At 40.2% G+C, this 16,377-nt stretch overlaps 1 protein-coding gene across 3 annotated transcripts in view; it reads left to right on the top strand.

Moving 5' to 3' along the window:
* ACOX1 (acyl-CoA oxidase 1) overlaps window positions 1-16,377 on the top strand; it is a 24,930-nt gene extending 8,553 nt beyond the window's left edge. Inside the window, exons 3-14 of one of the 3 annotated variants that reach the window (XM_036837383.1) lie at window positions 2,781-2,941; window positions 5,496-5,603; window positions 6,799-6,918; window positions 7,059-7,174; window positions 7,590-7,759; window positions 8,689-8,851; window positions 9,445-9,635; window positions 9,903-10,082; window positions 10,221-10,326; window positions 10,460-10,603; window positions 10,762-10,968; window positions 12,020-16,377. In XM_036837383.1, coding sequence (XP_036693278.1) covers window positions 2,781-2,941; window positions 5,496-5,603; window positions 6,799-6,918; window positions 7,059-7,174; window positions 7,590-7,759; window positions 8,689-8,851; window positions 9,445-9,635; window positions 9,903-10,082; window positions 10,221-10,326; window positions 10,460-10,603; window positions 10,762-10,968; window positions 12,020-12,070 — 1,717 coding nt within the window. In that variant the 3' untranslated portion in view covers window positions 12,071-16,377. The remainder of the gene's footprint in view (window positions 1-2,780; window positions 2,942-5,495; window positions 5,604-6,798; window positions 6,919-7,058; window positions 7,175-7,589; window positions 7,760-8,688; window positions 8,852-9,444; window positions 9,636-9,902; window positions 10,083-10,220; window positions 10,327-10,459; window positions 10,604-10,761; window positions 10,969-12,019) is intronic. The other 2 variants (XM_036837382.1, XM_036837384.1) reach the window with 2 other exon arrangements.

The following is a 16,377-nucleotide window of genomic DNA, read 5'->3' as shown; positions in this document are numbered from 1 at the left end:
TACATTAATTTTTGTCTTTATTTTTCTCCTAACATCATAAGCTTTGGCTCATTGTTGCTTTTTAAGATATTTAAAAATCTGATAGAGTAAGCCTACTATTGCTATATTTCAATTTATATGTATTTGGTGTTCTTGCATACTTATTCTTCTAGATGAATTCTGATCTCAATTTGCCAAGTTCGAAAACATATTCTGTAGGAATTTAAAACTCATTACCTTAAATCTCTGTATTTTCTTGGGACGTATTAATTTTACTTAGTCCTCTCAGCCAAGAATTAGCAATTTCTTTCCTATTGTTCATTTTCATATCTTTTATGCATCCTATTAGGTATTTATATTTTCTCTTAATTAAATCTGTAATATTCTGAGCTAAATTACTTAACAGATTTTTAAAATATTTTGTTGCTCTTATAAATCACCTTTCTCTTTACCAGGGTTTTCTATTTGAATGGCTCTAATGGATAAGAATGAGTGATTTTTTTTTTTTTTTTTATCCTGGTTTTTCTAAATTCATTTATTATTGATGGTGTTTTGTTTTTGTTTATTTCCTAGGATTATAATCATACTGTCCGTGGAGATACTATTTTGATTTCTTCCTTTCTCATATATTATTCATCTAATCACTTTGTCCTCAGTATTGACTGCTAGCCTTCCCAGCCCTGTATCATGTAGGAGAGCCTGGGAAGGCCTTCTGGTGTTACGGTTTTGAAAGAATCGACTCCAGCTCTTTACCAAGCAAAATGTTGGTGCTTTGCAATTTTAAAATAAATTAATTAAAAATAATATATGATCTTTATCATGCATAAAGAGTATAGCAAATACTTGATTTAAATCAAAAACTCTCCAGGTCACTTTCTCCTTGTAACATTTCTGCATTTCATCCACCTCTGAGTAATCCTTACCCTAGCCACAAGAGACATTTTTCTCCGGAAAACATTTTTCTGCTTCAAGACAGTTTCTGATTATAAGTAGTTTTACCCCTGCCCTCCTGAGTGTACTCTGTGGTAACCCTTGGTGGCCCTCATTATTCCCGAATACACGCCCACCCATGACGAGTCTGATGGGCGCCTCTGAGCGGCCTCTCCTTCACCAGGAATCGCTCTGGTTTCTAGTCATAGAAAGTAGCCTCTCCGCACTGTGAGTGGTTGGCCCCAGGCCACAGCTTTCAGTCCTACTTCAGAGTTTTCTTCTTTTTGCTCCTAGGCGCACATTAATTTTTCTTCCTACACATCATTCTTTTAAAAACAGCACAGTTGACATTCCTGTTTGTGCATGAAAGGTACTCTCTCATCCCTGGAATGTGTTTTTCCAGGGATTTCCACTTTTTTTCTTTTCTTTAACTTTTTATTTTGAAATGATGACAGATTCATAGGAAGTTGCAAAAATAGCACGGAGATGTCCCGTGAACCTTTCACCCAGTTTGCACCAGGGGTGACATCTTACAGGATTTCCACTTTGATGCTTCCAAGTCTGGCTCTGATTTTGGCAGGTCTTTCTAGTGTCCCCACCGTTGTCCTCAGCCCAGGTTGCACTAGAAGACGTGATTAGGAGATGAGATTCTTGTCCTTGTTTTGCCATTATCTTTTTGACCTGAAGACACATAATTCATCTCAGCTTTAATTTCTCTGTAAAATGAGGAAGTTATTCATGCATTCTTCAATCTTTATGTGATTGGTTAGCTGAAAGCTCAGCCCACCCGCACCCTCATTGGAACACATCACACGTCAGCCCCTGCCTAGAGCACCCTGTCCTGATTATTTTCCTCAAGTGGAACAATCGGAGAAATTTTGAAACAAATGTTTAGGCTCATTTCTAAGATAGTGAGCATAGTAAGAGTAATACAGAATTGATTAATTTTGAGCTGGAAGTTAAATAAAATGCCAGTAGCATGCAACATTACAAAGCCATATAGAACTATTTCCTATCAGAAATAAATTCACATAAAAGTCTAAGGCACCTGCAAATTTTAAATGGAAAAGAATGACTTTAGAAAGTGGATTTAAAATGACAACTAACATGTTTATTATCATTTGTGATAATTCCCGTATAATTGTAATGGGAGCTTGTTATGCATGAATCTGTTATTTGTAAATGTTACGGTCTTCACTAAAAATCGCATGTCTTTTTATTTCTGAAATTAATTATTGGGATGAAGAGCACTGTCAACTTTTGTATTACATTGTTTCAGTAGCATGTGACTGGATATTTGTGATGGATCCAAATGAAATGACCGGAATTATGTGAGGAATGTGGATTAATGCTGGATGTTTTATGGACAAACAGAAAAGATTCTAGCCTAGAAGCATTATTGGAATTAGATTCTGGAAAAACTTTTGTCCAAGAGAACCACTGTGTTCTCCTGTCTCAACTTTTCATTAGAATAAATAAGTCATTGTACAACTTAAATTCTCCATTCCATCCAGCCTTTTCAGGTTTTTTATTTACTTTAATTGCAAGGCTGGAATCCTCTGCCTTGCTCACATGGTCTTGTGCTACACAGGCTTTGGCATTGGTAGCCAATCCCTACTGAGATTAATTAATTTTAGAGATGAGTAGCATTAGAAAATACTTCTCGCCAACGTAAGAAAAATGGAAATTGCTAAGAGTTATAAAGTAATACAGACAGGGCAGTGCTCCCATCCATGATAAAGTCCACCCATTAATTCATACTTAACAGAAGGGTTTTTTTCTCCTTCCCTTGCTCTGTTTGTTCAAATTGCTGATTCTCTCACACCTGTTGACTCTTCTCTCAAATGCCCATCCTTGGTATTTCTTTGAAGCTTTGTGCACCGAGGGCAGTCTGGGCCTCTGGATCTTCACTTGGGCATGTTCCTGCCCACCTTGCTTCACCAGGCAACCGAGGAACAGCAGGAACGCTTCTTCATGCCCGCCTGGAACTTGGAGATCATTGGCACTTATGCCCAGACAGAGATGGGTCATGGTACGGTGCATTCAGTCTACCTTCTGGGTTGGGCGGGGCTCTTCGAGCTTAGCATGCATGGAGTGTCCACCACGTGTCAGCAGTGGCATGTCCACCTGCTGTGTAAGATCTGTTTAAATGCAATCTTTCTGCAGCGGCCAGGGTTTTCACACATGTAAGTCTTGGCATAGACAATGCTTTGGTCGGTGGAAATTAAAGCTTATATTATCACAGACATGCTGATTGATTATTCATGGTTCCCCTTCAGAAGGTCAAGAATTACAAGTCAGGCCTTACTTAATAAGTGATTTTTCAAGTTTACTGAAGTTGTATGGAATTTGTGTGTATATAGAGTCTGAACCCATCTCTTTTTCTTCATTACTATCTGATTATCTTTGCTACTGATACCTTAATGAATTTGCACAGATTGCAGAAGAAATACAGATTAATAGAATGTGTGCTCTTTGACTTGCTGAAGGGAAATGAGTGGCTTATATAACCAAAACATGCAGCATTTTGTACCTTGACGTTATTTGTGCCTTGATTCAGTAAATTCAGTAAAGTTCTGAAAGTGGCTTTGGCCAAAGTTTAGAAAAAATAAGATAAGTTGTACTTCCGGGCAGTTGATTTCACACTCTGTATGTACCGCCTTTCTTCTTTTTTTAAAAAAAAAAAAATTTATTTATTTATTTATTTTTGGCTGCATTGGGTCTTCGTTGCTGTGCGTGGGCTTTCTCTAGTTGCGGAGAGTTGGGCTACCTTCATTGTGGTGCGTGGGCTTCTCATTGCGTGGCTTCTCTTATTGTGGAGCACGGGCTCTAGGTGCGCGGGCTTCAGTGGTTGTGGCACGTGGGCTCAAGTAGTTGTGGCTCGCGGGCTCTAGAGCGCAGGCTCAGTAGTTGTGGCCCACGGACTTAGTTGCTCCGCGGCATGTGGGATCTTCCCGGACCAGGGATGGAATCCGTGTCCCCTGCATTGGCAGGCGGATTCTTAACCAGTGCGCCACCAGGGAAGTCCCTGTACCACCTTTCTTTTTTCTTTCCATCCCTCGCCTGTCTTTTCCTGTGAACTGGATGGGGCTGGAGGTGGTGGCTGTGCCAGGTAGCATCCGTTCCACACTGGTATCTGTGTTTGCCATTCATTTACTTCTGGCTTCTCTTTTCCTACTCAGACGTTTCAGAACAGCTGGTCTAGTGTATATTTGCCACTTGCTCCTTACTCCTGTACAACTTCATCTTCATTTGATTGCTAATTTGGCTTTCAGCTTCTGTGGTAAATAGTATTTTAGAGGATTTTCCTAAGACTCGAAGTGGAATACTATTTGATTCAGTTGTGCATTTGAAAACGTTTTGTCATTACCTGTTCTGTTTAATATGCTACCTCGTTTTCTATAAAAGTTTTTTCTTTGGTGAAAGGAGTCTTAGTGTCTGATTCCTTGATTCCCACACAGGGGAAGGTTGTGGATCACACATAAACTGTCCATTTCTGTTATTTAACTCGGGAGTTTTTAAGTGTTTCACAGTTTAAGTGTTTAATGAGATCTGGCATTATCAAAGCAGTTTGGTAAAAGGTTCTCAGCATTGGCTACAGGATAGTATTACTAGGGAGGGTGTCACTTAGAACATTTTTCTGTAACTTCTTTCAAATAATTTTGGCACGTTTGTATTAGGATTTAAACATCTCCATTATAAATAAAAATGGAAACTCTTCCTGGTCACACTAGTGAACCAGCCAGGAATAAGTTAAGACTTAGCGTTGAGTCTGCAGGGTGAACTTGGACCTTATTATTGGACTTTTAGAAATTAAAAAAAGTCGCTGTTCCAGGTCTTTTCCACATAATGATTATAACTTTTTCTTTTTTTTTTTTTGCCGCACGGCGAGGCATGTGGGATCTCAGTTCCCCAACCAGGGATCGAACCCGCGCCCCCTGCATTGAAAGCACGGAGTCTTAACCCCTGGACCTCCAGGGAAGTCCTGGTTATAACTTTTTAAGTTCTTGTTTCCCTTTCTAGCATTCATTCTGAAATAAATTCTCAGTTTACAAGAACTTTAGTCCGAGTCTCTTCCTGTCACGTGTTCTCATTCTTTGTTATAATACAGAATTCCATTGGTGTGGTAGACACAATACAAATGAGTTGAAATTGGCACACTAACAACTCAGATATGCCTTTAAAAGGTCAGTTAACTTCCCTGTTAAATTCGTATCCTGTGACCTTAACGAAACTATGATTCTAATCTGCCTTTATTTTACATTTTCTTTTGGTTGATCTAAATAAATGTTCCATATCCACTGCCACAGAAGTGCACTAAATCAAGTACAGAAATGGAATATGCTTGACATTTATATTTTCAGCTTAATAGGAACAAATCAGGAAATTACGTACTAATTAATTAAGCATAGGAAATTACGTATCGTGGTTATCAACCATTTGTAGTTCATCTACAGATGTTTTGTTGTTGTTAGATTTTGTTACTCTCTGAGATGCTAGAGCTTTAAAGGACTGGGCAGGAGATTCTACCCTGTACCTATTTTTTCCCATATTCTATCTGAAGTAGGTGTAATTCATTTTCTTAGGAACTCATCTTCGAGGCTTGGAAACCACAGCCACTTATGACCCTGAAACCCAGGAGTTCATTCTCAATAGTCCTACTGTGACCTCCATCAAGTGGTGGCCTGGTGGGCGTAAGTGAATTTTTTAACAGTTATTGGATGTTTTAAGATTTATTACAACGTGTTTAGAGTGTAGAGCTTATATAAGAATATAATTCTGAAATATAGAAAAAGCTCTTAGAACTTAAACTATTCTAAGCTATTTCACATTCTCTTGTGTTGCATGTTACAGATATTTATACATTTTGCAAAGCGCAGAAAGGACAGCTATCTTACTCTGCTTTTCATGGTTTTTCAGTTAAGTATTCTCATGTGTTAGCATAGTTTCCATAGTCATCATTTAAAGTAATTTAGTTTTCCCTGTTTGGTTAGTCATTTCCATACTGGAAGCATTTGAGTTGTTTTCAAATTTTTATTATAAATAGCTTTGACATGAAATTTATTTAATATCGTCTTCCATTCTGAGTTATTGTTTTAGGATATATATTTCAGATGAGATTAGTGGTTGAAGGATTTTGTTATTCATGTTACATATTTTAATATGTGATGTTACATGTTGATAGGAAAAAAACTAGCATGCAAAAAAAGAAATATTTCTGGGTGCACTAACCAAAAATCTCTTAAAGCAGCTGTATCCCATAGTACTTTCTGCAATGATGGAATATTCTCTGTCTTTGCTGTTCAGTATGGTAGCTACTAGCCACTTTCAGCTTTTGAGCACTTGAAATGTAGGTAGCTGACTGAGAGACTGAATCTTTTATTTTATTTAATTATAATTAATTTAAATGTAAACAGCCACGTGTGGCTAGTGGCTACTGTTTTGGAAAGCCCTGCCTTAAGGGAGAAAAAAGATGTAATTTAAAGTAATGTTCTAGGATTATCCTAAAAATTTCTTTATGTAAATGAATGAAAAATAAGTAGAAAAGAAAGCCTACTTTTTAAAAATGCTATCAAATTAACATGCTGTACACCTTAAACTTAGACAATGTTATATGTCAATTATATCTCGATTAAAAATGTGTTTATATATTTAAAAAAATGAAGGATTGCTTTGCCAAAATTCAATGAATTTTAATAACTATCAGCCTAACTGGATTTCCTTCTGAAAACTAGGCGTGGCACTGTCATAAGAAAAGCTCTCTGGGCACGCTTTATTGATGGAATCTAGTGTTATATTTAACATATGCTTTTTTTCCCCCTCTTTTGTTTCTGTGAAAACGTAAAAATGTTTGCTCACTTCCCTCTCTTGTTCTCTTTGATGTTGCAGTTGGAAAGACTTCAAATCACGCGATAGTACTCGCCCAACTCATCACTCAGGGGAAGTGCTATGGATTACATGCCTTCATTGTACCTATTCGTGAACTTGGGACCCATAAGCCTTTACCAGGTTAGAATTGTTCATCTGATGTTGAGGTGAAAATTAAACCAATCACTTTCTTCTGCAAAAAGTATAATACATAACTAAAGAAGAGGAGGGAAGCCAGGAATTCCAGAGCATAAACACCTTGTGACTTTCATCTGCGGTAGGTATTACTGTTGGAGACATTGGCCCCAAATTTGGCTATGATGAGATGGATAACGGCTACCTGAAGATGGACAATTATCGCATCCCCAGGGAAAACATGCTGATGAAGCACGCTCAGGTATATTTAGACAGAAAATAGGAGGAGAGGCGTCAGGCACGGGGGTTTCAGTGGCTGTTGATAATCACGGGGTTAGAAGGATCTGTCCTTTTAGAAGGTACTAACAGATTTTTACTTCTGAAGCTGCTTTTATTATGACCATGAAGTCAAAAGCAGTTGGCAGGTATGAAGAGCATGTTTTGTTTTGCTAAACCAGTGGGGCTCTAACTTCTGCGTGCATTAGAACCACCTGGAGGGCTGGCTAAACCCTAGAGTGCTTGGCCCCCAGAGTTTCTGATTTAGGAGGTCAGGGTGGGGACTGAGCATCAGGTGATGCTGATGCTGCCTTTCTGGGGACCACACTTGGAGAACGACTTGCCTAAACTGCCACTTGGTTTTAACAGAAGGAAGCATCCATCTCATGTTCTTTTTCCAGGTGAAGCCTGATGGCACATACGTGAAACCCCTGAGTAACAAGCTGACCTACGGGACCATGGTGTTTATCAGGTCCTTCCTTGTGGGAGAATCCGCTCGGTGTCTGTCTAAGGCTTGCACCATTGCCATCCGATACAGTGCCGTGAGGCATCAGTCTGAAATCACGCCAGGGTAAGGGTGGAGTCTGAGATGAGCTTGGTACTGAAGACCTGGCTTGGACCCCATCCAAATATCAGAATTCCCAAATGTGTTGTGGAGAAAGTGCATTTGCTGTAAAATTAGCTAGGATGGCAGTGTACTGGGTCTGAGAACCTAGACTTCCCTTAAGTGGAAAGATGAGAATAACCACCTAATTATTACTTTTAACCTTCTCAGAAAAACAGTAATATTATTTGAGCTTTATAAATGAAATGTTGAAAACACTGAAGGTGGTGTGAAGATTCTAGTTGCTACTAACAGTTACAAATCGGGTATAGTGAAAGTGACATTAAACTTGATTCTCTGTTGTGTTCATGGACATGGTTTATTCTTGCTACTGCCTATTACTTGGGCATGACTCTTTGATAAACTTTTTACTCTTAAAGAAGGAATAAAGAAATTGATAAGAGCAGACCTGCTTAGACTTCAAATATTTAACTCAGTGCATTGGGTCTCCTCAAATTGTGGTCAGAATATAGTTTATTCAGCCATCTAGACCCCTTTAACGTTGTCTTCCTCCTGTGAAGTTCATGAGCTTTGGTTCCGGAAGTTGCCATGAGATACAATTTTCTTAGACTGGAAAGACTAAGAAAAATATGAAAGTCAACTAGAAAATCCTGTCCACCTAAGGCAGCTCATCAAGGTGGTTAAGCACATGGTCTTCTATAGCCAGATACCCTAGATTTAAATCAAGGATCTGCCACTTATTAGCTCTCTACCCTGGGTAGGTTCTTAACCTCTCATTTTCTCCATCTGTAAAATGGGGGTAATAAAAGTTAACCTCACAGGATCTTTATAAGGATTCGATAAATTAGTCTTTCAAAGTGCTTAGACCAGAACCTGGCACATAGTAAGCTCTGTATAGGCATTTAATTTTTTCCCCCTTTTTTTATATGCTTTAGTGAACCAGAACCACAGATTTTGGATTATCAAACCCAGCAGTATAAACTCTTTCCCCTCCTGGCCACTGCCTATGCCTTCCAGTTTGTAGGCGCATACATGAAAGAGACCTATCATCGGATTAATGAAGACATCAGCCAAGGGGACCTGAGTGAGCTGCCTGAGGTCTGTGTCATGTTTCGTTCCCTTGTGGGCACCCTTCTGGTTCATATTTGCCTATTGGATCATGTCCGGAGAAAATTAAACATTGGGATATCTTGAAAAGAATCCATATATTCTCAAAAGATAGAGAAAATTTTCTAATTGAGAGTGGATCAGATGTGAAGATGCGTGGATTTGTTTTTAAGTTTCAGAATTACTGTACCATGTTGGTCATTTATTAATCAAAGGAATTTAAGTGGTGCCTTTTTTGCCAAGTAAAACAGTTGAGAAGGGAATGTGGGAATGTTACTAGTTCAGGCCAATCAGATGAGCATGCTTTTCAGTTTACAGGGCATAGCAAGTGATTTTGTTTGGTTTTTGTTTGGTTTTGGTTTTTTTTGGCTACGCCACGTGGCTTGTGGGATCTTAGCGCCCTGATCAGGAACCCGGGTCCCTGGCAGTGAAAGCGTGGAGTCCTAACCACTGGACCGCCAGGGACGTCCCTGCCAAGTGATTTTGAAAGTGACGAGTGCTGTTCAGTGAGGCTACGTGTGTCTCGTGGGAACGTGGGCTGTCAGCACCGCAGACGTTCTGATGGCCTGCACTTCTCCCTTCAGCTTCACGCCCTCGCTGCCGGGCTGAAGGCTTTCACGTCCTGGACGACGAACACTGGTATTGAAGCATGTCGGATGGCTTGTGGCGGGCATGGCTATTCTCACTGCAGTGGACTTCCAAATATTTACGTCAATTTTACCCCAACCTGCACCTTCGAGGGAGAAAACACTGTCATGATGCTACAGACGGCCAGGTGAGAATCTAATTCATGATTTCTCATATGTGTTCTCAAGAATGTTCGAGTCCTTTCCTTTGGTTCTTATTCCCATGTTTTCTCTTCTCATTATATTTGTTCCAGAAAGATGTCATTTTTGCCTTCCATCCTGACCCACGGTTTTTTCTTGGGGTCAGGCTAGTATGAAACAGCTGTCACACAGCTTAAAGTCATTTCAGGAGTTCGTTTTATTCCTGTTTCACGAGAAGCATAGTTGCTGAAAGCATGTGTCCTGGTGACTTTCAGGTTCCTGATGAAAAGTTATGACCAGGTGCACTCAGGCAAGTTGGTGTGTGGCATGGTGTCCTACTTGAATGACCTGCCCAGCCAGCACATCCAGCCACAGCAGGTGGCCGTCTGGCCAACCGTGGTGGATATCAACAGCCCTGACAGCCTGACAGAAGCGTACAAGCTTCGTGCGGCCAGGTGAGCACACCCTCAAGAGCTGGGACGGGGCCATGGGGGCCTCTGTGGCCAGGGGCTTGACGGGAGAGGCAGAAGGCACAAGTACTAGCGATCACTTCCTTGAGCTCCAGTTTTCCAGTTCTTTTCTTTTTTTAACAGATTAGTAGAAATTGCTGCGAAAAACCTTCAAACTGAAGTGATTCACAGAAAAAGCAAGGAGGTAGCATGGAACCTAACTTCCGTTGACCTCGTTCAAGCAAGTGAGGTCAGCGATGGTCCTCTCTCCCCCTCCCCTTCTCCGTCCTTCACCAACCCCCTCATTTTCTTAGTGCAGAAACCGTATCACTGTTGAGTCTTTTTCAAAGGTTCTTGCACTCTGGTGTTTTCTTTTTATCTAGGCACATTGCCACTATGTGGCAGTTAAGCTCTTTTCAGAAAAACTCCTCCAAATTCAAGAGAAATCCATCCAAGCCGTCTTAAGGAATTTGTGTCTCTTGTATTCTCTGTATGGAATCAGTCGGAACGCAGGGGATTTTCTTCAGGTATTTTCTAAGTTTAAGTCCTTTTATTTATGTATTTCTTAATTTTTTATAGAAAAATAATTGTGGTTTACTTTGTGGTTGTATGTGTATATATACATATATAAATATATTTATACGTACCTATGTAATATCTCTGTTTGCTTGCTTGTTTCTTTCAGGGGAGCATCATGACAGAGTCTCAAATCACCCAAGTGAACGAGCGCATAAAGGAGTTACTGACTGTGATTCGCCCCGACGCTGTTGCTCTGGTTGATGCATTTGATTTTCAGGATGTGACACTGGGCTCTGTGCTTGGCCGCTATGATGGGAATGTGTACGAAAACTTGTTTGAATGGGCCAAGAAATCCCCACTGAACAAAACAGAGGTAAAAAAAAAAAAAAAAAGTCTTTTCACCTTTTGAAATTGTTCATTTAAATATTAAGGCAGGAAAGACCTCTTGAGTGATCATCTGTGAAAGCTTTGAAAGCTCTCATGGCCACTTCGGACAGTCTCTTTCTTTGAGCAACAGGTTCTGAAGGGAACAAGGTCATTCCTGCAGTGTGCAGGTTTTTAGTTTTCCCCAACTATCTAGCAACAATTGAAAAATTTCAAATGTATACACAAATAGAATACTCCAGTGCATCTCCCCCGTACCCTTTGTCATGTTTCAGCAACTGTCTGCTCATGGCCAGTTGCGTTTCATCTGAACCTCCCAGCTAAGAATTATTTTGAAGCAAATCCAAGATATCAGATAATTTTATTCATAGATATTTCAGTATGTATCTCTAAAAGATAAGGACTCTTCTTAAAAAACGTAAACACAATGCCATTCTCACACCTAAACAAATTAACAGAAATTCTTTAATATCATGAACTACGTCCCAGTCAGTGTCCAGATTTCCCCAGTTAGCGCGATTCTTTTTTTTCTCCCCACTTCAGATTTTTTGAATCAGGATCCAAATAAGGTTCAGATAATTTCTTTTTTTTTTTTTTCCCCCAGATAATTTCTTGATTAAAAGTATGCTATTTTATTTTATTTTATTAATATATTTATTTATTTATTTTTGGCTGCGTTGGGTCTTTGCTGCTGCGTGCGGGCTTTCTCTAGTTGTGGCGAGCGGGGGCTACTCTTCATTGTGGTGCACGAGCTTCTCATTGCGGTGGCTTCTCTTGTTACGGACCACGGGCTCTAGGCACGCGGGCTTCAGTAGTTGTGGCACGCGGGCTCAGTAACTCTAGAGCACAGGCTCAGTAGTCGTGGCGCTCGGGCTTAGCTGCTCCACGGCATGTGGGACCTTTCCAGACCAGGACTCGAACCCGTGTCCCCTGCATTGGCAGGCGGATTCTTAACCAGTGCGCCACCAGGGAAGTCCAAGTATGCTATTTTAAATTGCAAACTCTCCGTATCAGTAATTTTTTCTCTCCCTTCCCGGCAGGTCCATGAATCTTACCACAAGCACCTAAAGTCACTGCAGTCCAAGCTCTGAAGTGTCTTGAGGACAAGTTCAATCTGCTCCCAAAAGTACTCTACTCCCCTTATACCTGTCACACAAATTTGCGTGGAATCTTTATCAAATTTAGAAAAGCTAGAGCAAATGATAAATTGACCCTTTTCTCTTTTTATAAATGAAAAAAAAAAAGAACAGATTTGAGATTAAACGAAAAAACCAGATGTGTTTTACAAGTGCAATTAACGCTGAAAGAGACCTGTTAAGCATTCAGAAAAAGCTTTAAGAAATGCAGTGTGACTTCCATCTGTAATGCTGCTGGTCCCAGGAGGCCAGGACTTTCGATAATTAGTAGAATTTAACTACTAAGTAGTTAATTATTTTCACATCTTAATTGTTAATCACTGGATATGCAAGTGTTTTTAAGCAAAGGTATTTTTTAATTGGGGGTAGAACCCTTCCAAGCTTTCCTGCCGTGGGCCCTGGCTAGAAAGCAGGACTGAAGAAGAGGGCCTGGGGAAAGAAACTAATCAGGAAACTTGGGGGGGGTGTGTGTGTGCGCACGTGCGTGTGCGTGTGTGTGTGTGTGTGTGTGTGTGAGTGCGTGCTTGATACATTGACATGTTTCCTGCCTGCTTGCCCTCCTTTGCTGGTGTATTGTTCCTGTCTACCTGTTCACAGTAGCATTTTTCTAACACAAGGATTTCTTCAGCACAGGCTACTGCAGGGTCACTGCCCCATGTGATTAGGAACTAATCTTCCATTGGAGGGTTTCCCTAAATTGTTGCTCTCGTAGCAGTACAACTCCCTTCGCCCCAACTTCTTGGGAAGGGGTAGACAGCAAAGTTATCTCTACATATAACTTTTGGCAACTGATGGGCCCTCCAAATCAGTGGTTTTGATCTCCCTCTCTCTCTCTCTCTCCCTCCCTCTCCCTCTCCTGAGAGAGATGCAAAAAAAAGGAGAAAAAGAGAGTCACATTTCCTTCTTAGTAGAATAAGGGCAGGAAGAGCTATCAGTTATGGTTACTGTAACTTTGGTGACCATATTAATGAAATTTTCTGGAACAATCCAGATTCCCTCTATTCTGTCACTTTGGTGTAAGCTGTGAAAATGCTCGGTGGTTACAGTGTCTGGCCTTACAAAAAGAAAAGCATCACTCGCCGCCTCTTACACCCAGGAGTCGCACAGAAAGATCCTTTGACAAACCATGTGTTCTGATTTTTGGATCAGAAAATATAATCATTGAAACTGTGGCTAAAGGATAAATGGAAGTTCCATAGAAAATCCGTTTCTTATTGTATATCTGGCATTATTTTCAGAATGTTTCTAGGAGCTTTTTCTGACTTGCTAAATTGTTCTTTCAGCTGAAATCTAATTTATACAATCATTCTATATTTAAAGGCTAAACATGTATCTCTTAATGAATTTTTTCTTAAAATCAGTGTAAAACAAGTCACTTGATTTTTTGTTTTTGTTAACTCTTTGTGACATCTGCCTCATGAAACCAGTTGTTCTAGCATCAGTCTTGAGAATGTAGTATGTAATTCAGTGGAAATGTAATTCCTGTCTTGGGACCTGCCATAAAATCTATCCCAGTGGAACGGGTAATAGGAGATAAGGTCCAGCGAAGAAATACTGTCAGTTGACACAAGCCTTTATCTTTCCACCAGGAGAACTGATTGATAATTGTGTTAAGACTGAAGTAAAAAAGCACTCTGTTAATCTCATTTGGGTATATCTTTGACTAGATCAGATTCTGGGAAATAACAGAGAGTAAATTCAAATTCCTTAATATTGACCTGTTAAATGTAGAATTGTTTCCAATTAGGGGTTAAAAATCTTATTCACAGAGGGATATCCATGGTCAGGATCTAAGGGTGTTTGAAATGACACCCACCCAATCCAGCTGCATAGATCTGGGATCTAAGCAGGTTGGAAGAGGTGGTGGACTCTGTAGAGCCACCTTCAGTCCAGCACCTTGAGTTTTATTTAAAAACAATCTGATAGTGACAGTATTTTTATTAACATTGGAATATTTTGTCTTGAACTTTGTTCTCTGTAATTAAAGAATAAAGATATCGTAAAACCTCACTTTGTTACTATCAAGATGGAAAGAACGTGCCACATAATTAAACATAAGTTTAAATTATGAAGAATTTTAAGATACAGGTGTAGGTAACACTAAACAAAAGAAGGAAGGAGTGAGAACTGCCTAAGCAGATAAGGCTGACTGGGCCGTGACGCTGTCATTGCAGAGCATCTGAGTGCTCTGTCCACGCAGGAATACAGGTCTCTTGGCTGCTCGTAAGGAAGCAGCAGGCCCAGCCTGCTGTCCCTTAGAAGCCGGACTTTGCCACAGATAAGTTTGGTTCTGTGGGGTTCTTTTATGAGCCGTTTTCACAAAGAGTGCAGATAAATTTCAACCTAATCTCCAAAAGGATGATAAATCTCAATAGAATTAGTGAGATTTTTCTGTTAGATGATACTGATATAAGCCTTTGAAGTTTCATAGAGGTTTTTGCTATTTGTAATGGATGAAGGTTGATACTTCCTCACGTATTTGGAGTTCTGCTTCATGCTCTACTCAGTAGATAACCGAGGTGTACTTAAGTGTTTGGACATGAGTGACCTCAAAGCACAGTTGGCCCCAAAGCCTTTGGGGGCCTTCATGTTCTTGTCTTCAGAACATAGTACTGCTAAGTAGCAGCTTATCTTCAGAACATTCGCTTAATTGCAACATTAACCACGTTCAGATACTTTCTGAGAACTCACTGCTTGTAATTTCAGATACCATATACCTAGAGGCGTTTAACAGTTCCTAAAGTTAACATGTTAGATCTCAATTCTTGGATTCTCTCAGTGCAGGGCGTGGTCGGGGAAATATATTCAGATTCATCATCCTCGAGTCCTCTGGGGAACAAAAATTCCTTAGACGATTGACTGTTGGTCAAAGTTCCTCCTACCCCTTTCTGAGTTTTTTCCATCCATCCTAGTAGAAAGGGAGAGGATTAGATGCAGATGGCCTGTAACACCCACTAATCTTTTTATACATGTGGAAGGGATTTTATAGCTCTTCTTCAAGCAGTAGCTCTGCTGCAGCTGGAGAGAGGACCAGTGCCAGGAGAATGATGATTCTGCTTGAGACGAAGAGTTTTTTTGAGTCTCCTCAGATAAAGGTTTTGATCATTTTCATGGAATAACACAGAGATCATCTCAGCTAATTGAATATTTACTGATCCATTCCTGGAGGATTAGACCAAGTCATTGTAAATGATGAAAATATATTTTCATTTTAAAATATTGGTGGAGTTTTGCTTATAGTTGTCCAAACTAAAATTTTCAGTACCTATTCCTGTGGTCCATGATAGTAAACTTAGAAACATAAGGAAATTTTAGAGTTACTGGATGTTAGCTGTTGCAGACCTGCAAATTCCTAGATTCGAAGGGATTTTGTTTGATTTTGATTTGGCCTTAAATTTAAGTGAGCCACTGATTATCTCTGGAAGATCACAGAAAATTGGGAGTGATTTTAAGAATTCCAAACCAGGGACTTCCCTGGTGGCACAGTGGTTAAGAATCCGCCTGCCAGTGCAGGGGACACGGGTTCGAGCCCTGGTCCTGGAAGATACCACATGCCGCGGAGCAACTAAGCCCATGCACCACAACTACTGAGCCTGCGCTCTAGAGCCCACGAGCCACAACTACTGAAGCCCGCACGCCTAGAGCCCGTGCTCCACAACAAGAGAAGCCACCACAATGAGAAGCCCACGCACCGCAACGAAGAGTAGCCCCCGCTTGCCGCAACTAGAGAACGCCAGCGTGCAGCAACGAAGACCCAACACAGCCAAAAATAAATAACTTTAAAAAAATAATAATAAATTTTTTTAATGTATAAAAAAAGAATTCTGAACCAAAATAAATTGTTTTGCCACATTACTGTCAACTGTTTCACAGATTAGGTAACAAGTATGTGATCTTCCACATAATATTCCAACTGATGATTGCTACTTTGTAAACACCATTTTATTTCCAATTGCTATGGATTCAAGGAAATGACTTGTATCTTTTGGAGTGTGTAATTACTTTGCTACCTTTTTCCCCTTTAACTGTTGTGGTTTGAGTTTGGTTCCTACCTGACGAGATGCATTTAGCATGTATTGTTACCCATCCCTGGCAGGACATGTCAGTGAGGGTGGGAGTACCAAGGAGGCGCGGGGGGTCCAAAGCGTGAGAATCATGGTTGGACAGTGGTGACCCACCAGCTTTGCTGGGCCTGCGAAAAAGCCAAACCACTAACCTCTTCTTCTTTTGTAAAACTGAAAAACCCCTAATAAAATCTGTAA

This window comes from Balaenoptera musculus, chromosome 20 (genome assembly GCF_009873245.2).
Source record: "Balaenoptera musculus isolate JJ_BM4_2016_0621 chromosome 20, mBalMus1.pri.v3, whole genome shotgun sequence".
NCBI lineage: Eukaryota > Metazoa > Chordata > Mammalia > Artiodactyla > Balaenopteridae > Balaenoptera > Balaenoptera musculus.
The sequence above is the reverse complement of the archived record's forward strand: the minus strand, read 5'-3'. Positions and strand labels throughout refer to the sequence as shown.